The sequence below is a fragment of the Hyperoodon ampullatus genome (genome assembly GCF_949752795.1).
Source record: "Hyperoodon ampullatus genome assembly, chromosome: 6".
NCBI classification, from domain to species: Eukaryota; Metazoa; Chordata; class Mammalia; order Artiodactyla; family Ziphiidae; genus Hyperoodon; species Hyperoodon ampullatus.
In genome coordinates this window covers 2,191,459-2,213,889 of record NC_136919.1, presented here as the reverse complement: position 1 = coordinate 2,213,889, position 22,431 = coordinate 2,191,459, and the positions used below count along the sequence as shown (strand labels likewise).

Below are 22,431 nucleotides of genomic sequence, written 5' to 3'. Positions count from 1 at the left end.
CGGTGCTCGTTATTGGCATCTCGTGGTGGGGGGCGACCACAGGCTTGGAAGGGGTTGTAGTGCTGTGCTCATGGTCATGGAGCTGGGAAGTGAAGTGGGAGGTCCCGGACTCAACCCAGGTGGAACGCTAGGCCCAGTGCCTGGAGCCAGGCTCACCTGAGAAGCGGGAGGCGGGTGTCACCCCAGAAGAGCCGGGACATCAATCCCAAGCCCTGTCACCGGCGTGCTTTATCTCCTTCCCAGAGGGAGATCACCGTCCCAGTGTACGGAGGACATGACAGCCCACGACCCGCCACGTCACTCTGAATTTATTACCAGTCACCACTGAAACATAAACTTGATGAGGACACTGCTGCATGTTTTCTTCGCCGCTTGTACCCCGGGGCCTTGGAACCTGCCCGGCGCGCAGTCCTTTCTGAACGAACGCGGTCTCGCCAGCTTCCACTTGGGGTCTGAGCTCCCAGAGGACTGAGTTACTGCCGATCTGTTCCTGTCGCCCCTACGGTACCGAGCACCTACTGTGCGCCGGGCGCGGTCCCCGCCCCCGCCCCATAATGCTCTGCGCCCCGCCCCCCCGCCCCTCTTCCGGTGGAGCCACCTGGTTAATCGATCGTCGCGCGTTGGCTGCTCGGCGCTCGGCCGGCCGCGCCTGCCCACGTGCTGGTTGCTGGCGAGCGCTGCGGAAGGGGAGAGGGTAGCGCCAGCTGGGGTCAGTGTATGTGTCTGGGGCTGCCGGTGCCGGCGCGGGACGTTGCACCCCGGCTCTCCTCCCCGCGAGGAGGACCCCGGAGCGAGCCCTGCCCGACCCCCGAACCTCCAGCCATGGCTTCTCTGCTCGCGAAGGACGCCTACCTGCAGAGTCTGGCCAAGAAGATCTGCTCCCAGCCCAGCCCCGAGCCACAGAAGCGCAAGTCGGGTAAAGCTCAGCCCCCGGCCGGGACTGGGAGGGCTTCAGAAGGGGGCGCCCCTCCACCCCCAAGCGTCCCCACTCCCCTCCGCGGCGGAGGTCAGTGTGTGCCCCACACCGCACCTGAGTAGCCTTCAGGTGGAGTAGACACGTAGATGCGTGAAACAAGCGTGTGAAATACTAGAGGGAAGTATTGTAAGGGATGCTTAAAGGCAACGCCATTTCCCTTGCTCGTTGGGGGCATCCGTCTGGGAGTCTGAGGGATTCAGCTGTGCGCCCTCCGGGCTGGAAGCTCGGCCGGGGTTTGGAGGAGGTGACCCCGTGGAATGGTTGCTCTGCCGTGGGGCATCGTGAACAGGCTTAGCCAGCTCTCCACGCTGGGTGGGAAGACAGGTATGAATGATGATAAAAAAATTACTTTTTCAGCACATTACTATGGGCCTGGTGGTGGTGTGGGGAGAAGGAAGAAGATGGCTTCTGTTAAAGGGAGTTTACACGGCAGTGGTGACAAGGGCCCCCTCAGGAGGCAGATACACAAGTAGGTGAAACACAATAACTGGCCTGTCCTGGCGCAGAGGAGGGGAGAGTGGAAACGTCTGCCATGGACCTACCAGAGGGAAAACGACCTTTTCTTTTTATACACGGAAAATATGTTCATCGTAGAAAAATGAAGTCAAGTGAATTTTTTCATCACTCAGTTACTAGTTAGATTTGTGTCTTTCTAAAACTTTTTCTGAGTATTTCTCACTGAAACAGTTTGGCTCCTACTTTGTGTACTCAATTCTCACTTTCCTTTTAGAATGTAAACATCTTCTGCCCCCCCCACACACACACACTTGTGGGATCTTAGGTCCCCGACCACGGATTGAACCCAGGCCCTCGGCATTGAGAGCGCGGAGTGCTTAACCAATGGACCGTCAGAGATATTCCCTCTCAATCTGTTAAAGTGAAAGCCTATGCCATTATTTTTTGTTGCGTACATCATAGTTTGTTTTGTGGCAGTGCCATCACTGTCATTGTAGATGGATATTTAGGTTTTCCTAGTTTTTCACTCAAAAAAGGATGTTATGATGAACATTCTGAGGCCACATCTTTCTGCATACCCAGAATGAGTTCTCACAAGCAGACTGCTGGGTCAGCGTGTGGATGTTTTTCAGGGTTTTGATGAGTGTGGCTAGTCTGCTTTCTAGGAAGTTTGTGGTTCTGAGCTCAACAGATGAGGGTCTCCGTATCCCCCATCCTGACTGGCTTTTGGCATTCTTCTAGGACCAAAGCCTTTGCAAGACCTGCCTACCTGTTGAATGGGTCACAGGGATTGGGGTGGCAGCCTTCTCTCATTTTGTGTTTCAGCTGGCAAAACTCAAGTCTCAGAAGCTGCTGGGCCCCCCAAAAAGAAGAGGAAGAGAGCACAGAAGAAATCCCGGGAGCGGAAGGAGAAGGCTGCAGAACCCAAGGCCCAGGCCCCTGCGGAGAAGTCTCAAGCCAGGACGCCAGTGGCAGCCAAGGAGAAAGAGGACGAGGCCTCCAGCTCCACTGGGGCCCCTGCGGGTGAGGAGGGTGGGCAGGGTCGACTGGGATCTGGGACAGATACAAAAGTGGTCCTCTCTGGTCGTACCGGCATGATCAGATAGTGTGAGACTTCCCGAAGAACGCGTTTTCAGAGGACAGATCATGGGGCTCCTGTGGGTGGATGGGAATCTCAGGAAGTGCACAGTAGTTCCAGGCCACATAGTAACTGGGATGGCGAGGGGCAAGACCATGTCCCACTGAGGTCCTAGAGCAGCTTGACTTGAAGAGCTTTACTGCCCTCACGTCTCTGAAGTAGTGTTGTGACAGCTGCCTTTGGGTCTGGGGGTCACTGCAGAAGTTGGAAGAAGTGGGAGATGGGTTTGGGCCGCACTTCATGAGGATGTCCTGTCCTGGAGGCCAATCCAGCTTGAAGAGGTAGGGTAGAATTTACTGGAACTGACCTGCAGCTCCACGAGTGGTCACTGGAGGGGGCCAGTGTATGGAGACTCAGGCTTCGAAGCTGGGCCCTTGGGGAGGGCACAGGAAGGTCGGGGGGTGGGGGAGTCTCCTTTTGGTCCTCTTGACTGCTTCTTTGCAGATGGCCTGGCCAGTGAGCCTGGCTCTTTATTTGCCTTGGACGTTCTGCGGCAGCGCCTGCATGAGAAGATCCGGGAGGCGCGGGGCCAGGTAGGTGGAGGAGACCTCTGGGTGCTGTGGCGGTTTCCGCACCTGCCTGGAGAGGAGACGCCCAGGTGCTTGCTGAGGTCGGCCCCAGCTCTGCCAGCTGTTATGGAGCTGACAGGGCAGGTGTGGGGCGGGGCTCAGCCCCTGTTCCCGCCCCTGCAGCGGGTGCTGCCAGGGCCTCGGCAGCTCTGTTCGGCAAGAGGTCAGGTGTAGTTCTTGTCATCTTGGGGAGCTCGGTCCCCAGGGTCCCCCTCCTGCTGGCCATGCTGAGCTTCTGGCTCTTCTGTCCTGCGGCCTTGGAGAGAGGCTCAGCTTCTTCCCTCAGGGAAAGCTGCCTTTGCTAACACACCCACACTGGGCGACAATTCCTGCACGTTTGTCCGTCTAAATGCACGACGGCCCTGTGAGGTAAGCCAGGGCCTGAGATGAGGTGACCAGCCCGAGGTGACAGCCATGGGACGCTCCAGGGCCTCAGCCAGCCTCAGCGCGGATGGCATCGCCACCCCCACCCCCGTTTTCCTGGGGCCCTCCCCCAAGCCTCCTGCTGTGTGGGGACAGGCCCGAGGGCCCTGCCTTCCTGCCGTGGTCCAGAGCGCTCTTGTCTGCCCCACAGGGGTCGGAATCGTGCAGTGGTCTGTACAGGTGCAGTGTTCTGAGCCAACGCCAAGATCTGGGTGGTGGCCTTGGCTAAGCCCCCTATCCTTGTCTCTGAAATGATGGAGGACCACATGTCCCTTACTGGGTCATTGGGGAGACTTAGAGGCACCATGTTTGGGAAGTGCCCTAGTATGGTAGATGCCTGGGATCCGGAAGGCATGGTTCTCGTGGGGTCCCCTTGTCCTTGTTTTGGGTGCACTTTGGGTGCCAGGTCCCCTCCGGGTGGAACGCTGCACGTGGCGGGCCCTTTTTCCTGCCCTGATTCCATGTGCCAGGCCGGGGGCCCCGCGGTTGGGAGGACCTCATGAGTGAGCGCCTGCTTGCGCCGCAGGGCAGCGCCAAGGAGTTGTCTCCCGCCGCTTCGGAGAAGAGACGCCGGAGGAAGCAGGAGCGCGACCGGAAGAAGAGGAAGCGCAGGGAAATGAGAGCGAAGGAGAAGGCGGCCGAGGCCCTCGAGGGGGCGCAGGCCGCCGAGCCGCCTCCCGAGGCGCCGCACGAGGAGGCGCAGGCCCGGCCGGGGCTGCTGTTCAATAAGGTGAGACCCGCGAGACCCGCGCGGCCGGCAGGCGGGCCCCGGGCGGGCGGGCAGCGGCGCTCGGCTCACATCGCCCTCTTCCCCGGAGGTGGAGGTGAGTGAGGAGGAGCCGGGCAGCAAGGCCCAGCGCAGGAAGGAGAAGAGGCAGAGGCTGAAGGGGAACCTGACGCCGCTGACGGGCAGGAACTACCGGCAGCTGCTGGAGCGCCTGCAGGCGCGGCGGGCCCGGCTGGAGGAGCTGCGGGACCAGGACGCGGGCCAGGCCCGGGAGCTCGAGGCCAAGATGCAGTGGACCAACCTGCTGTACAAGGCCGAGGGCGTGAAGATCCGCGACGACGAGCGCCTGCTGCAGGAGGCCCTGAAGCGCAAGGAGAAGCGGCGGGCGCAGCGGCAGCGCGCGTGGGAGAAGCGCACGGCGCACGTGCTGGGGAAGATGCAGCAGCGGCAGGACAGGCGGCGGCAGAACCTGCGCAGGAAGAAGGCGGCCCGGGCCGAGCGGCGCCTGGAGAAGGCCCGCAGGAAGGGCCGCATCCTGCCCCAGGACCTGGAGCGGGCCGGCCTGGCCTGAGGGTCCCGGCGGAGAGCGGACGCCGCCGCGTGCTTGAGAGCCTTCGGATCTGGGGGAGGGGCGACCCACCTCCGGGCTCCAGGCTCTTGTGAGGCCAGAACGCTCCCTGAAAGTTGCGGGGTGGGGGGCGAGGAGGGAGGGGGCGTCTTGGGGGGGCTTCCCTGGCGCCCTCTTCCTCCCCCGTGTTCACAGGAGCGGGAACTGCTGTGTCTGCCCCAAACTCACTTGGGAAGGACAAAACCCAGCCAGCTCCTGTGGCCTGCGTTGGAGTGGAGTTGATGGGCTCGGTAACTGGGAGACGGCGGGGCCGTCCTCAGGCTGCCTGGAATTGAGTTATTCGAAGTTAATTTCTAAGGTGGGTGAAACCTAGAATTTAAGGTAAACATGCACATTAAAAATCCTAAGGTCACCACTAAAAGAAACAGTGACCTAGCAGGAAGAACAGGGGAGTGGGGTGGACAGTTATCGATCTAGGGGGAGGCAGGAGAGAAAGAGTAAAACCTAGAACCGAGCGAGGCCAATGGAGGGTGCACAGTCAGAGGCACAGTTAAGTCCAAGCCCGCAGGCAGCCAGGATGAATGCACGGGACAAAACTCAATGAATTTTATGGTATGTGGATTATATTTCAGTAAAACTGTTAATAAAATTCTTTTGACTAAACTCCGGTTAAGAAACAGATGGTAACCAAAAGGAAGCTGGTGTGGTTGTATTATAAGATGAAGACTTGAAGGTAAAAGGCACTAGTAGAGAGGTTAAAAAGTCGCCACGTAATGAAAGGGGTGCAGATTACCTGGAAGGTAGAACAGCCCTGCACCAGGAGCAGCTTCACATCTGCCAGCAGAAACGGACCCACTACACGGAGAAATCAGTTCACAAACCAAAGTGGGAGATTGTTAACATCTCCGTTAGCAATTGATACACCAAGCAGACAAAATCTGATGCATAGGGAAGGTTTCGACGAGAGCATTTGTAAGCTTGATCTGACGGACACACACAGAACAGTGTATCTAAAAAATAGTGTGTACTGGGACTTCCCTGGTAGTCCGGTGGTTAGGACTCTGTGCTTCCAATGCAGGGGGTGTGGGTTTGATCCCTGGTCAGGGAACTAAGATCCCACATGCCTCGGGATGCAGCAAAAAATTAAAAAAAAAAAAAAAAACAGTATGTATCTCAAGCACACATGGAACAGTGGTGAAAACTGACCACCTCCTAGTCCATAAAGCAAGTCATATTTCAAAGCGTCGGCATCGTATCTGGCCATAGAACAATTAAAAAACTTCAGAGGTAATTGTTAAAGTTTCCTGTTTGGAAGTTTAAAAACACACTTCTAAATTACCTGTGAGGGCTTCCCTGGTGGCGCAGTGGTTGAGAGTCCGCCTGCCGATGCAGGGGACACGGGTTTGTGCCCCGGTCCGGGAAGATCCCACATGCCGCGGAGCGGCTGGGCCCGTGAGCCATGGCCACTGAGCCTGCGCGTCCGGAGCCTGTGCTCCGCAACGGGAGAGGCCACAATGGTGAGAGGCCCACATACCACAAAAAAAAAAAAAAAAAACAAATAAATTACCTGTGAGTCAAAGAGTAATAATCCCTAGTGGATGTTAGAGAATGTTTAGGACTGAAAGGTGATGAAAGTGCTGTGCGTTAAAATTTGTGGGCCACAGCTAAGGCAGTGCCAAAAGCACTTTATAGCCTTCAAAGTGTGCTTGTGTGTATCTGTTCCTGGTTATACATCTTAGGAAGTGATTGCATCGTGCAGCACAACTTCCTGCCTTCTTGCTTGACCTAGCACCTCATTCCAGGATCCTGTTGTCCCACTCTCCCTGCACCCAGCAGGTACTCCCGAATTATTGTCCGTGTGTTGCAGGCAGAGTTGGGGGAGCATAAACCCCCTGTGGAACTTGCAGGAGCATCTCAGAAGGCCTGGTGGACGTGCATCGTCGGGTGTCCCCCCTCTTCCCCTGAAGCCTGGAAGTCCAGGAAGCTCGCCCCTCCGACCTGGAGTGCTGCCGTGTCCCCAGTTTCATGTAGCTGGTGTGCAGGGCGAGCAGGTGGTGCATTTTGGTGGCAGGTGGCATCAGGAACACCCCATTTCTAGAAGCAGCACTGGACAATAGGAGATACAGGGCAGAAAGGGTGAGGAAATACAGAGAATTCTTCACCTGGTGGGAGACAGAGCCTATATCCAAGTTTAAACATTGAAAATGCTCCAGCCTCCCTGGGCTTGGCCACTCATGTCCCTCCCGGGCCCAGGGCTGGGAGCTGATGATGCACAGAAGCAAGGACACGCTGCCCATGATTTTGTTGGCAACCGAAGCATCTCATGCCCAGAGGCAATAGTGGACGATGGAATACGGACAACAGGACAGAAGAGGTTGAGAACATTACAGAATGAGTCTAGGAGGCCTGACGCACACCTCTTGGGTGTCGTGCGCCTCAAGTGCAGAAGATGAAATGCAGAGTCACGGGAGGAAACTTCCAAGGGCCTAATGTCAAAATTTTCAGACCCAAACGGCAAGAGTCTCCAAGTCAGAAGGTCCCCCTCCTGTTGCATATAGTGAATCGGATGGAAATAGCCGTAACCAGGACACTTGCTCAGGAACCGGGGTTCACCAGGAACTGGGGTTCCAGCAGTCCTGCAAGGCCAGGGTAGTCTTGTGCCACTGGCCCCTTTGGGTGAGGCTGGGAAGCAGGTTCCCAGTCACCCTTTCCTTCTACTTAGGGGCTCCAGAAGTTGAACTAACACATGGTTAGAAATTCAGTGAGGGGCTACATGCAGCTGAGTAGCTCAAGTGAAGCCTCTGTTCACCAGACCTGCATCGGAGTGCAGAGGGCAGAGAGAGAGCTGTCTCCAGACCCCCTGTGGGTTGGCCCACCCAGTTCATTGCACTAGCCTGACAACTGTGGGAACCTCGCCTACGTGGCCTGTGGAAGTAAGATGCTCCCTGCCGCCCTCAGGTCCCAGGATCTGCACTGTCCCAAGAGCATGGTTCTACCTCTGCATCTCCCGTGGCATTCCATCCAGCCTTCAGGGAAGGGCCACCATGGTGCTTCTCTACTCTGCTCACAGTGCTTTTCCTAGTACCTCCGCAAAGGATGAGTCTTCCGTACCCTCCCCAGACCATCTGTCGGGTGGATGAGCGGGTAACATTGTTAAGACCTTCCAACAAGCCTGCCTCGCTCCAGGTAGACAGTAGCCTAGAGGAAAGAGAGTTCTTACCTCTGCATCATTCCAAGGGATTTCTGGAAGGCTCACTTACCTCAGCATGGGCCACTGTGGGTTCCAGGTTTTGGTCAAGCAGCAAAGGAAATGATCGGATCCTTTCCAGCTCCCTAGCTAGCCCACTGAGTCCTGCTTATGGGTGGAGCCCCCTCTGCAACTGCACCCCGCCTTTCTTGGCCAAGCACTTCTAGAATCAACTCCCACATAATTCCCTGATTTTTTTCCAATGTAAAACAGCAGATACTTGTTCATTGAGTCAAAGCTTCTGAGTTGGACTTTGTAACTGGCCACTTTGGACTTGCTGACACCCGACTGTACTTACCAGTCTAGAGACAAGGTGAGATGGGGGTGAGTTTGAGGAGACTGGCTTCTCCTTGGAGGTAACTTCAGATAAGAGTCTTCAAGTGAGGCACAGCCTTATCAGTCAAGGGAGGAGGGACTGATTTCTCAAAGTGAGCCTTGGTGAGGTTGGGTATTCAGGGTACCTGAGGCATCCAACGTTGCCCACATACCCCCATTTCAATTCTGAGGACTGATCGGTACTCCAGCTTTTCCATGAGAGATCTGGTAAGGTTGTGAATTCACCTGTTGGTAGGATTTGCTGATGGGCTAGCTAAAACTTGGGTTTTCAGGTAACAATCTTGCAGCTGAAGACCATATGAGAGGTTTTTCGACAGTAATAGAAAGTCCCTGATTCTCAGTCCATGTCATAAGCTAAAAATTGAGGACTTTGAGCCTATCCCTGTCTTTCTGTTGACTACCCAGCACTGTTAAGGGAGCCGCCCCACCCTGCAGTCATGGAGTTTCTCAAGCCTTTCTCATTTTTCAAGGTGGTGTTCAGCTAGCCTCTCAAAGTCTTGCCTTCAAAAGGTATTTGTCTCAGGTGATCACATCTCCAGATAAGTTGTTTTGCAGCTGTGTGCCAATATATCCAGGGTCCCATCCCCTGGTACTAATCAAATTTCTACTATCCTCAGCTAAACTCCAGCCAGGTAACAAATCCCAGATTTTCCCTAAGTCGCTCATGAGAGGTCATGTTATGTTGCATTAAGAAAAGTACTTTTGGGCTTCCCTGGTGGTGCAGTAGTTGAGAGTCCGCCTGCCGATGCAGGGGACATGGGTTCGTGCCCCGGTCCGGGAGGATCCCACATGCCATGGAGCAGCTGGGCCCGTGAGCCATGGCCGCTGAGCCTGCGCGTCCGGAGCGTGTGCTCCGCAACGGGAGAGGCCACAACAGTGAGAGGCCCGTGTACCGCAAAAAAAAAAAAAAAAAAAAAAAGAAAAGTACTTTTTAACAAATAAGACCAGTAGTTTAAAGCCAGACTGATCACTGGATATGTCTTAGCAACTAGGAATAGAGGAAAACTTCCTCAACTGGATAAAGAACATTTACCCAAAAAGTACAGATACCATCATACTTAACAGTGAAAAACTCAGAAGTTTACCTGCTAAGATCAGGAACAAGGCAAGAATGTCCCTTCTCATCACTGCTTTTCAGTGTCATAATACAGAAGTCCTAGCACATGCGATAGGACAAGAAAAAGAAAATACATGCAGATTGGGAAGGAAGAAATCAAGCTGTCTTTGCAAATGACGTGATCGTCTATGTAAACATCCAGAAGAATTGACAGAAAAACCTGAAACAAATGATTGTATCAATGTTGCAGGATACAATGTAAATATTGTAAAAACAAATTGCTTTCTTATCTAACAAGTGTTCCTATGAACAAGTGGACTTTGAAATTAAAAATACATTACCATTGGGACTTCCCTGGCCGTCCAGTGGTTAAGACTCTGTGCTTCCACTGCAGGGAGCATGGTTTCGATCCCTGGTTGGGGAACTAAGATTCCCACATGCCACACGGCCAACAAAGCAAAACAAAACAAAAAAACACACTGCCATTTACACTATGTGAAAATTAAGCTTCCCAGTGCATGTAAAAGTTATGTTTATGCTATACTGTAGTCAATTATTAAATGTGCAATAGCATTATGTCTTAAAAAATGTACAACCTTAATTAAAAAATACTCATTGCTAAAAAATGCTAACCATCATCTGAGCCTTCAGCGAGTTGTAGTAAAATCAAAGATTACTGATCACAAACCATAACAAATATAACAGTGAAAATTTTTAAAATATTGTGAGAATTACCAAAATGTGACAGAGACATGAAGTAAGCAAATGCTGTTGGGGAAATGGTGCCAATAGACGTGCTTGATGCAGGGTTGCCACCAACCTTCAATTTGTTAAAAATGCAGTATCTGTGAAGTTCAATAAAGGGAAGCGCAGTAAGAGGAGGTGTACCTGTAAAGGGAAACCTCACTAACATGGAGTTGGGAGGCCAGAATAGGGAGCTGTCGTGCACATATCACTCAACATCAGTACAAATGCCAACAGGAAGAGATGCACCTTGCATCTTGGGCAGGAAGTGACACCACTACTGCCAGCAGGAGGAAGGGAGAATTTCTCCTTGCCTGGCAATAGCTCAGTGTCAGACTGTCATAACTCAGCTACTGAAAGGCCACTGTACTTCAAACCCCAGTTTACTCCATTGGACTTTTTATTTATAGTAGCCCTTTCCAACTTCCTTCTGCTCTATAAAAGTTTCTTCTCGGGCTTCCCTGGTGGCACAGTGGTTGAGAGTCCGCCTGCCGATGCAGGGGACATGGGTTTGTGCCCCAGTTTGGGAAGATCCCACATGCCGCGGAGTGGCTGGGCCCGTGAGCCATGGCCGCTGAGCCTGTGCGTCCAGAGCCTGCACGTCCGGAGCCTGTGCTCCGCAACCGGAGAGGCCACAACAGTGAGAGGCCCATGTACTGGTAAAAAAAAAAAAAAAAAAGTTTCTTCTCCTTTTCTTTACCAGACTAGCATGTGGTTCACCATAGTTACATATCCTGAATTACAATTCTTTGCTGCTCCTGAATAAGCCCTTTTTGTTGGTAAAATAACTGGCTGTCTTATTGCTTTAGGTTAGCAGTTAGCACCCCCCAAATGAAGTAATTAGGTAGAAGTCTAACAAACTATATATTTGACCTATATATCAAAACTCTGATGAAAGTTACCAAAGAAGAACTAAATAAATAGAGATTCTATGTTCATGGATCAGAAGACTCAGTGTTGTCAAGATGTCAGTTCTTCCCAACTTGATCTACAGACTCGGTGCATTCCCAGCAAGTTAGTTTCTGGACATTGACAGACTGATTCTAAAGTTTATGTGGAGAGGCAAAGGACCCAGAATAGCCGCTCAATTTTAAAAGAGAAGGACACAGTTGGAGGACTGACACCACCCAACTTCAAGACTATAGTGAGGCTGCAGTAATCAAGACAGCATGGTATTGGTGAAAGAATTGACAAATAGATCAATATAATAGAGGGCAAAGAAATACACCCGCAAAAATATAGTCAACTAGTCTTTGAAAAAGGAGCAAAAGAAATACAAAGATAGTCTTTTCAACAAATGGTGCAGGAAAAACTGGACATCCACTTGCAAAAAAAGAACCTAGATGCACAGGCCTTACATCTTACACAAGAATTAACTCAAAATGGATCATAGATCTAAACATAAAATTCAAAACTATAAAACTAGAAAGTAACAGTAGACAAGCTAAATGATCTTGGGTATGGTGATGACTTTTTAGGTACAACATCAAAGGCATGATACATGAAAGAAGTAATTGATAAGCTAGACTTCATTAAAAATTTCTGCTCTGTGGAAGACAATGCCAAGGGAAGCCATAGACTGGGAGAAAATATTTGCAAAAGATACATCTGATAAAGGACTGTTATCCAGAATATACAAAAAAACAAAACAAAACAAAACCCTCTTAAAACTCAGCAATCACAAAATGAACAACCTGATTCAAAATGGGCAAAAGACATAACAGCTCACCAGAGAGATTCAGATGACAAATAAGCATATGAAAAGATGCTCAACATCATATGTCATTAGGGAAATGCAAATTAAAAACAACAACTGGATATCACTAACACACCTATTAGAATGACCAGAATGCAGAACGCTGACAACATCAAATGCTGGTGAGGATGTGGAGCAACACAAACTTTCATTCATCGCTGGTGGGAATGCAAAATGGTGCAGCCACTTTGGAAGACAGTTTGGCAGTTTTTTACAAAACAAAACATACTCTTACCATATGACCCAGCAATCATACTCCTTAGTATTTACCCAAATGAAGTGAAAATGTATATCCATACAAAATCCTACACAGGGATGTTTATAGCAGCTTTATGTATAATTGCCAGAACTTAGCAACTAAGATGACCTTCAGTAGGTGAATGGATAAATAACTGTTGGATCATTCACACAATGGAATATTATTCAGCACTAAAAGGAAATGAGCTGTCAAGTTAAAAAAAAAAGACGGGGGAACCCTAAGTACATAATAGTAAGTGAAAGAAGCCAATCTGAAAAGGCTACAGACTGAATGATTCCAACTATTTATGACATTCTGGAAAAGGCAAAACTATGCAGACAGTAGAAAGATCGGTGGTTGCCAGGGATGAAGGGGAGATGGAGGGATGAACAGGCAGAGCACAGAGGATGTTTAGAGCAGTGAAACAATTCTGTATGATGCTATAATGGTGGCTACGTGTCATTATACATCTGTCAAAACCCATAGAAGGTACGGCACCAAGAGTGAGCCCTGATGTAAACTGTGGACTTTGGGTGATAATGATGTGTCCGTGTAGGTTCGTTGATCATATTCTACGGTTCAGGATGCCAGCAGCGGGCGAGGTTTTGTGTGTGGAGCCAGGAGGTTCTATGGGAGCTCTGTACTTTCCACTCCGTTTTTCTATGAACCGGAAACTGCTCTTAAAAAAGTAAAGTTTATTAGTTGAAAAAACAGGTTGATCATTGAAACGGAATGCTTTTCTCTGTCACTTCTGGTCTCATGTCACTGCCCAAAACAAGTCACACGGCTGCCCCTCACTTCCGGCAGGCACCGAAATGCAATTCTACCCAGTGCCTGGAAAGAGAGAACCAGGATGTTCATAAGAGCCCCAGCACCTCCTGAGCAAATGTTGCCACGACTCTTGGTACAAATTTCTGTATCAATCAGAGCTCTTAGTTGCAATCAACTCTGTTGATTTAAGCAGAAAGGGGATTTATTAAAAAGATATTAGGGCACATCCAACTTGAAGATGTCAGTCTAAAGTTGGCATTTCCTCTGTTCTCCTTTCAGAAAATACCAAAAGCCAAATAGAAAAAAAACAAGCAAACAAACAAAAAAAACCCAAACTCTTAGAGGTATCTAAAGAGGCATTTAGTATCCTGGACCATACAATAGGTGGACAGGGTATGAAAAATAGTAGAGTTGGATCAGGGGAGCAAAATGAAGTGAGGAGGGGATGTACTTGGCTCCAGGTCTCTGGAAGCATTGGTGAGTCCCCTTCTCTAAGGTGCAAACACAAAATTCTGCTCTGGCAATGAGGATGTGATGGGTGATATGGTCGTCGGAGCCTGTGTGGAGGTTTGCTTCGGAGAAGCAGAGGGTGGGATGCTGGGTGAAGACGCACAAAGATAAGGTATATTTGCAGGACTGTGTGTTGGGGGCTGGGATTAGAGAGATATTGCACTGAGAACAATCCTGCAGCTTCCTTTTCTCTCTGACTCAGGGATGTAAAGGCTGAAGGAACTTACACATTAGGAAAACGCTTGTTACCCTTAATTATGATCTTGTTCCCTCCCACAATGACACTAGAGCAAATATCTATGCCAGGAAATACCTTATTTATGCATGAGTTTCAAAATGGGAATTAGCATAGGACCTATGTAACGATACTACAAGATTAAAAAGGGGAAAAGAACAGGTGAAACTCATGGCAGATGAAGAACCCATGCCAAAAAATTTATGCCATAGAACAGATGAAATTTTTTTCAAATATTTCTCCATGAATTAAAAAAAATGAAGCAATCTCCTTGGTAAAACAAAACACAAAGCAGAAAAACATGAGCTTATGGAGGAAACAGTGAACAGAAGGATTTAAAACTGAAAGTTAAACTCAGAGAAAGAGTGGGAAAAAAGAAATCATCACAGAAATTAAATAAAATTATAAGTAGCATATGAAAAGAATAAGCACTCCTAAAAACACGTCAAGGGACATAGAAAAAAAGCCATGATTAAGAGATCAAAAGCTTTACAGACAAACAGAAGCTAAGAGTTTAGCACCACCCAGCCAGCTTTACAAGCAGAAACTAGCACACCATTGTAAAGCAATTATACTTTAAAGATGTTAAAAAAAACTAACACACCATTGTAAAGCAATTATACTTTAAAGATGTTAAAAAAAAATGTTAAAGGAACTTCTCTAAGTGAAGAAGAAGGGGCCACAACCAAAGCTCATTGGTAAAAGTAAACATACATTAAAGGTAGTAAATCAACCATGTACAAAGCTAGTAGGAAGTAGTAAAATCATCTATATCCAAAATAAGTAGTTGAGGGATACACAAAACAAAAAGATGTAAAATATAAAGTCAAAAACCAAATGCTGGGGGGGTGGGTGTAGTAAAAATGCTGGGCTACGCCTAGAGCCCGTGCTCGGCAACGAGAGAAGCCGCCGCAATGAGAAGCATGCGCAACCGCAGCAAAGAGTAGCCCCCACTCGCTGCAACTAGAGAAAAGTCCGCGCGCAGCAGCGAAGACCCAACACAGACAAAAATAAATAAATAAATAAAATTTATTTTTAAAAAAATGCAGGGCTGTTGTAAAAATGCATTTGAACTTAAGAGATCAGCAACTTAATCATATATGTACGTATAGATATAGGAGGAATGTAGTAAATAGCTATGGAATGTCTTTGTATGGTGACACACTGTGACTAAACGTGTCGTGGTGACCGTTTTTGAAATATATAGAAATACCAAATCACTGTTGCTTAACAGGAACTAACAGTGTTGGAGGTCAATTATACTTCAAAAACAAACAAGCTCATAGAAAAATCGATCAGATTTCAGGTTACCAGAGGCAGGGGGTGGGGGAAGGGAGAACTGGATGAAGGTGGTCAAAAGGTACAAACTTCCAGTTATAAGATAAATACTAGGGATGTAATGTACAACACAATAAATATAATTAACACAGCTGTATGTTATATCTGAAAAGCTGTTAAGAGTAAATCCTAACAGTTCTCATCACAAGGAAAATGTTTTTTCTACTTCTTTAATTTTGTGTCTCTATGAGATGACAGCTGTTCACCAGACTTACTGTGATAATTACTTCATGATGTATGTAAGTCAAATCGTTATGCTGTACACCTTAAACGTGTACAGTGCTGTATGTCAATTATATCTCTGAAAAACTGGGAGAAAGAAAAAACACCCATAAATAGATGCATAAAGAACGGTATAGATGCAAGTTATTAAAATATGGAGGCAAATTCTAGAAAAATCAGGAACAACATGGAAGTGGTCTCTAGGGGTGGGACTTGGGGATCCAGAAGGTTTGGAGCGGGCTTCCCTGGTGGCGCAGTGGTTGAGAGTCCGCCTGCCGATGCAGGGGATGCGGATTCGAGCCCCGGTCCGGGAAGATCCCACATGCCGCGGAGCGGCTGGGCCCGTGAGCCATGGCCGCTGAGCCTGCGCGTCCGGAGTCTGTGCTCCGCAACGGGAGAGGCCACAGCAGTGAGAGGCCCATGTACCAAAACAAAACAAAACAAAACTTTGGAGCAGAATCTATTCCTTCTTATTAACATTGTGAAGCTGCTACAAGCACTTGCCTTATTTTAAAAAAATCAAACAGGTAACTGGGCGCAGGGGGGAACTGCAGGCATACGGGCTGTCCGGGAGCTTGGCCAGCCAGGCGAGGAGAGGAGCGAGGCTCAGGCGGGGGATGGGAGGCAAGAGGGAGGGCAGCAGGAGCGGAGGCCTGGGGTCACCGGCCGGAGGGGAGCCTCCCGGCCGTGATTGTGGAGCAGGCACGGCGGGGAGTCGAGGAGAGCCCGGGGTGCACCAGGAAAGGGGCTCATCCTGGGTGCCAACGGAGTGGCACAGATGACGGGAACTGGGGTAGGAGAGCCGGGACGGGCAGGGCAGTGATCAGGCCTTACCGCTCCCTTGAGGGTGGACGCCTGCGCTGCTGCTGAAGCTACGTGGCCCGTCCGGCTGGGTGTTTCTCAGGGTGGGGACAGAGAATGCGGACATCTGGGGACGGGGAGCCAGCTAATGGCAGGGGGAGGGGATCAAGGACACCGAGCTGGATGGCGGCTGCAGTGCTGGGGACAGAGGGCAGGAGGGGGACCTTGTCCTCCGTTCTTCACCGGGTCTCCCCGATGCCTCCAACGGGGCCTGCCACGCACAGGTCCCCGGCCAGAGCCACTGAGTAAACGAAACTTTATGCAACAGGTCTTGTTGGGGACACGATGGCAGAATACCTCATCCCCGCCCGCGGGCCTCGCATTCTATAGGGGACGCGAAGCACCGTTGAGTGGTGTGGTCCGGGCGTCCGTGGGGCGGTGCTCAGTGCACGTAGGCCAGGGGTGGCAGGAAGACCCCCAGGGGAGTGGTGCCTGGAAAACCAGCTGGAGGTGAGGGGCATGGAGGCAGATGCGGGGGTGGGAGAGAGATGAAGGCCACAGGGAGTTTGCTTTGGTGGGCCTCACAGCCGCAGGGGAGGTAAGGTCGGCGGGGTGGGAGGGCCTTGCGGGGGGGACTCTGTCTGAGGGCCATGTGTGTTCAAAGGGCTCTCCCTCCTAAAGTGACCTGGCGGCGCAGGTGCTGCTTGGCTGAGCGGGGCAGGGAGGGGCGAGGCGAACGCCGGTTATTCAGCTGAGGAGGAAATGGTCCTGCGTGTCCGGGATCAAGCGTGGGCCAGGGGCCAAAGTCCTCTGTGACACTGGCAACTGTCTGATAAATCAGGAAGTAAGGGTGGCTGGAACACGGGCTGGGGAAGACTGGATTGACTAGAGTGGCGCCGGGCAAGGGTATGGCCAGGACATCAGGCAGAACAGCCACAGAGCCGCTGGGGCAGGGGGCCTGCAGGCCGGGGGCAGAGGCAGAGAAGACCGGAGGGGTCCCCCCTTTTCCCCTTTGGTAAGGCAGTGGCGGAAGAAAGTTTGAGGAAAGAACTAGAGCTGTGACGTGGCCGTAACCTAGTGGATGGGCTCCTTGCCAGCTGGGCTTGGCAACGTCATACATATTCTTCCTTAATTAACGTTGGATCAGGCTCTGCCCCACCTGTGTGCCTAGCATTTGGAACCTAGGCCCACTTTGAGGCGTTACCATGAATGCGCTCCATTCTCTCCTCTCCTGGCCACATGGTGACCATTGTCCCTTCAGCCACATAGTGCCGCGTGGCGGTCCTCGGCCCTGACCTCAGGCCGGGCCTCCGGGGGTCCCCGCTCTGTTCCCCAGGCCTCGATCTCAGTGTCCAGCCCCACAGGTACTCATGCAGGTGCCCCCAGCAGACGGCCAGCCACCCCAGGCTTGGCGTGCACTGGAGACCCCCCCTCTGTCTCATCCCCAGACCCATCAAAGCCCAAGCTTCCCCTGGCAAGAAGAACCCAATCTCAGGAACTGGGAGACGCGGTTGCTCGACCAGAAAATATCCTTTACTTATTCATCCTGAGCCAGTGGTAGAAAATACAACACAGCTGATTTTTAAAACATATTAAGAGGAAATTCATACAATGCAAAATTAATCATTTTAAAGTGTGCAATTCAGCAGCATCTAGTCCATTCACAATGTTATGCAGCCATCCTCTGAATTTTGCTTCAGAATATTCTCCTCTCCCCCCATAAAGGTGCGGTGCCCAGTAAGCAGTTACTCCCCATTCCCTCCTCCCACTCCTGCCCCCTCCCCCCACCGCACCCCAGCGCCGCCACAACCACCAATCTGTGTTCATCTCTACAGATTTCCCTCTTCTGGATACTTCATATAAGTGGAATTATGTCACAGTGGACTTCGTGTCTCATTTCTTTCACTGATCACGTTGTTTTTGAGATTCATCCACGATGCGGCACGTATCAGTACTTCATTCTTTTTTATGGCTGAATAACATTCCGTTGTATGGACAGACCACTTTGTGTTCATCCAGTCATCTGTTGATGGACGCTGGGGCTATTTCTACCTTTTGGCTATTGTGAACAGTGCTGCTATGAATATCTGCGTACAGGTACTTGTTTTTGTATCTGTTTTCAATTCCTTTGGGTCTATACCTAGGAGTGGAATTGCTGGGTCATATGGTAATTCTATGTTTACATTTTTGGGGAACTGCCACACTGTTTTCCACAGCAACTGCACCATTTTACATTCCCACCGACAAAGTATGAGGGTTCCAGTTTTTCCACATACTCACAACACTGGTTATTTTCCATTTTTTGGATTATAGCAATTTCAGTGGGTGTGAACTGTTGTCTCATTGTGACTTTGATGTGTATGTATATCCTCAATGGCTGGTGGGGTTTAGCATATTTTCATGTGCTTATTGGTTATGTGTGTATATATTTTTTTGGAGAAATGTCCATTTTGAAATTGGGTGTTGTTTGTTGAGTTCTGGGACTCCTTTATATATTCTGGATGCTGGACTCTTATCAGATATGTGATTTACAAATATTTTCCCCCATCCTGTAGGTGGTCTTTTTACTCTCTTGACAGTGTCCTCTGATGCACAAAAGTTTAAAATTCAGATGAAGCCCAACGTACCTTTTTCCTTTTGTTGCTTATGCTTTTGCAGTCATATCTAAGAGTCCATCACTGAATCCAAGGTCAAAAAACCTCTATGTTTTCCCCTGAGTTTTATTTAATTAATTAATTTATTTATTTATTATCTTTGTCTGCATTGGGTCTTCACTGCTGCGCATGGGCTTTCTCTAGTTGCGGCGATGGGGGGTTACTCTTCGTTGCGGTGCGCGGGCTTCTCTTTGTGGGGGCTTCTCGTTGCGGAGCACAGGCTCTAGGCACATGGGCTTCAGTAGCTGTGGCTCGCGGGGTCTAGAGCGCAGGCTCAGTAGTTGTGACGCATGGGCTTAGTTGCTCCGCGGCATGTGCGATCTTCCCACACCAGGGCTCAAACCCGTGTCCCCTGCATTGGCAGGCGGATTCTTAACCACTGCGCCACCAGGGAAGTCCCTCCGCTGAGTTTTATAGTTTAAGCTCTTATATTTAGGTTCACAAAAATTAACTCAAAATGGAGTTAATTTTTTGTATATGGTGTAAGATAGGGGTGACCGTTGATTTCTCATTCAGCTTCTTAAACAATTTTTATTGAAATATAGTTGATTTACAGTGTTGCGTTAATTCAGGTGTACAGCAAAGATTCAGTATACATATATATGTATTTTAGATTCTTTTCCATTATAGGCTAGTACAAGATATTGACTATATTTCCCTGTGCTCTACAGTAGAACCTTGTTAGTTATCTATTTTATATATAGTAGTGTCTATATGTTAATCTCAAACTCCTCATTTTTCCCTCCACCACCCTTTCCCCTTTGGTAACCATACATTTGTTTTCTATGTCTGTGAGTCTGTTTCTGTTTTGTAAATAAGTTCATTTGTATCAGTTTTTTAGATTCCACATACAAGCCAGATCCTATGATGTTTGTCTTTCTCTGCCTGACTTAACCTCACTTCGTATGCTCATCTCTAGGTCCATCCATGTTGCTGCAAATGGCATTATTTTGGGTTTTTTTTTTTATGGCTGAGTGACAGTTCATTCATCTTCTCCTGCTGCCATATGACCCTGACAAAGGGCCTCTGTGGACCCAGCTCTGCTCTCCCCGCTCCCAGCTTGGCACAGGCTAGGACATGCCCTTGGGATGCTTCGTGGTAGGACCCCTTCTTCCATCCCCAGTGGCTGGCACCCAGGGATGGAGGTTGGAGAGGAGAAGAGAGCATCCAGTTTGCAGGATGACGGCGTGAGCCACTGGTCGGAACCTCTGGCTTCTCCTCGTCCAGCCTGGTCCCCTCATTCCTGTCCCTCCGCCAGGTGGGAACCTGCACAGGAAGCATGGGCTGGGGGGAGAGGGGCCGAGAGAGGGCTGTCTTCTCCCCCTGAGCTGTGCCATGTTGAGTTCTTGGCTGGGGCCCACGGGCCTGATGTTCCCACACCCCAGACGGGCCTCCCCTGAAGACACAGGTGACAACCTCCCAGGAGCAGCCTCTACTGAGAATTTCATTGACACTCTTCTTTATCCCTGTGTGTTGGAATTCTCCGGGACCAGGATCATTCCACCAGAGAAAATGATGAGACCCAGAGAGTGTCCACGGCCTCTGGCTGTTTGGCCGTTGGGCAGATGATATGCCAGGGGTTGTGAGAAAAGCAGTCCCCAGGGTGGAGAGATGGCCAAGGAGAGGTGGGGTGTGGAGCGAGGATGAGCTTAGCTGGAGAGGTGAGCAGGGGCCAAATCCCCCCCCCCACACACACCGGGCTTGAGGACCAGAGCAGGGGGGCAGGGCTTGGCCCTGAGGGCAGGGGAAGCCACCAACCGGGCCCCTCTGTGATCTGAGGCGGGGGCAAGATGCCGCCCCCGGGGCTGTTGGGGGCAGCTGGCTTTGGACATCCAGCCGACAAGTCTGGCTTTGGTTGTGGAAATCACCTGGCTGGCAGCGCTGGGCAGATCTGGGCAAACAAGAAATCTGCTGAGGCTCCTCCCCGACCCCTGACCCCGCCCCGAACGAATGGACAGGTGGGATTGGCCCTGGGGAAGGAGCTGGACTTTCTTCCCCAGGTTAACCTTGCTCTGAGCCTGAGCTCTGAGCTGTGTCTAGCTTCTGGCAGGCTGACTTCTGCCTGCCATCCGCCATCTCTGCCTCCAGGCTTCTGACCTGCAGTCGGTCCCAGGAGCCATGGACCCCAGAGGTGAGTGGGGAGGGCCAAGGGCTCCAGGAATGGAGCTGCGGGCCCCACTCTAGGCATCTGACCATCTGGCCCAGCTTTCCCAGCTGCACTAGAGCCAGAGGTCCAGAGCCAGCCTTGGCGAGGACAGCAGGAGCAGAGAAGGTCTGGGGAGCTGCGCTTGCATGTGTCGGGGCTGGTCTCGGGTAGGGACGCTGCTGGCTCCCAGGGAGGTAGGACGGATGGGACGTGGCCAGGGTGGAGGAGGGTGGAGGGCAGACCCTTGGTGGAGCTGTCCTGATTTGACCTGCCAGGCTCCTGCCCGGGTCTCCTGCAGGTCGGAGCACCTCCGCCTGCCCCCTCTCCCCGGCCCTCTCTTTCCTCTACTTGTCTGGGCCCCAGAGAAGAGAGCCGGCAGTCAGTGAAGGATTTCCTCCTGCTGTAAAGACTGCCTGGTCCAAGTCCCTCCCAGGAGCTTGGACGCAGCAGGTGCCTGTGTGGGAGGTAGGAACCCAGGGCGCCTGGTGGGGGGTGGAGGGGAGGTGGAGGTGTTGATGGAGAGAGAGGCAGGGAGGGAAGGAGGAAAGGGCCCAGGGGCGAAGAGCCTCCACAGGTCCGGGCTGGGTCCTGGATGTCATGAACCCAGCCCTGATCTGACCCAGCGTCCCCTCGTGAGGCTGCGGGTTGAAAGGCAGAGGGGAGGGGACGAGAGAGGGAGGAAGAGGAAGCGGCAGAACAGCGCTAGGCTCCCCAGAGGGTGGTCTATGCCTCCGGGGTTGAGGGATGGAGGCTCTGCCTGGCGCCCCCCACCACCGCCCCCCCTTTTGCTGCTGCCTGACAACCACTCAGGTCTTACTTGTTAGAACCCACCCAACCCCCGACCAGCCCCCGGAGTCTCTCTTTACTTGACCAGTGGAGAAGGGTAGGGGAGTGACCGGGGGGTTCTGGGCTTTCCAGACACCTAGGAAGGCTCCTGTGCCTCTGCTCAGCATCCCCCCAGCCCCCCAAGCAGGAGGAGGTGGCCCTGGTGAGAAGCTGGGAGAGTCCCGGGAGGCCACAAACACCACCACGGGTTCCTCGCTCCTTCTGTTCCCTCCTGGCTCCAAGGACAGGGACCGGCTGGAGTGGGGGGCGCATGCCAGCACCTGCAAGGAGGTGGCGGAGAGGGATGGGACTTCCGCCGTCCTTCAGGGGGTCAGGTCTCAGCCCGGGCAGGACCCAGGCCCCTGCCTGCTAACGGGAGCCCCTGGGTGCGTGGAGGAGCACACATCTCCCTGGAGGAGGAAACCAGAGGACACGGCCACCTCTTTTTGTGACATCTAACGCTTTCACTGATGGGAAGCAGCCAGACTGACCTGGCCAGGGCTGGGCGTCGGGCAGGGCTCCCGGAAGAAATCGTGTTCCCAAACAGGCTGGAATGCACTGGGTATTCCTGGTTCATGTTTGTACTGGTTCCCTAAAGCCGTGTGTTCTCAGAGTCTACTCTTCATGACCAAAGCAGAGAGGCCCTTGTGAGGGTGGTGGGTGGTAGGAAGGGCTACAAGTGCCCAGAGCCAGC

General features: G+C 51.3%; 1 protein-coding gene across 1 annotated transcript; it reads left to right on the top strand.

Annotated features, from left to right (window-relative positions):
* The first annotated feature begins 807 nt into the window (after window positions 1-807).
* On the top strand, window positions 808-4,980 carry SURF6 (surfeit 6). Its single transcript, XM_079707103.1, has 5 exons — window positions 808-916; window positions 2,258-2,455; window positions 3,015-3,103; window positions 4,089-4,292; window positions 4,381-4,980. Exons 1-5 carry the CDS (start codon window positions 823-825, stop codon window positions 4,858-4,860), a joined length of 1,065 nt encoding a protein of 354 aa, XP_079563229.1. The 5' UTR covers window positions 808-822; the 3' UTR covers window positions 4,861-4,980.
* The last annotated feature ends 17,451 nt before the right edge of the window (window positions 4,981-22,431 follow it).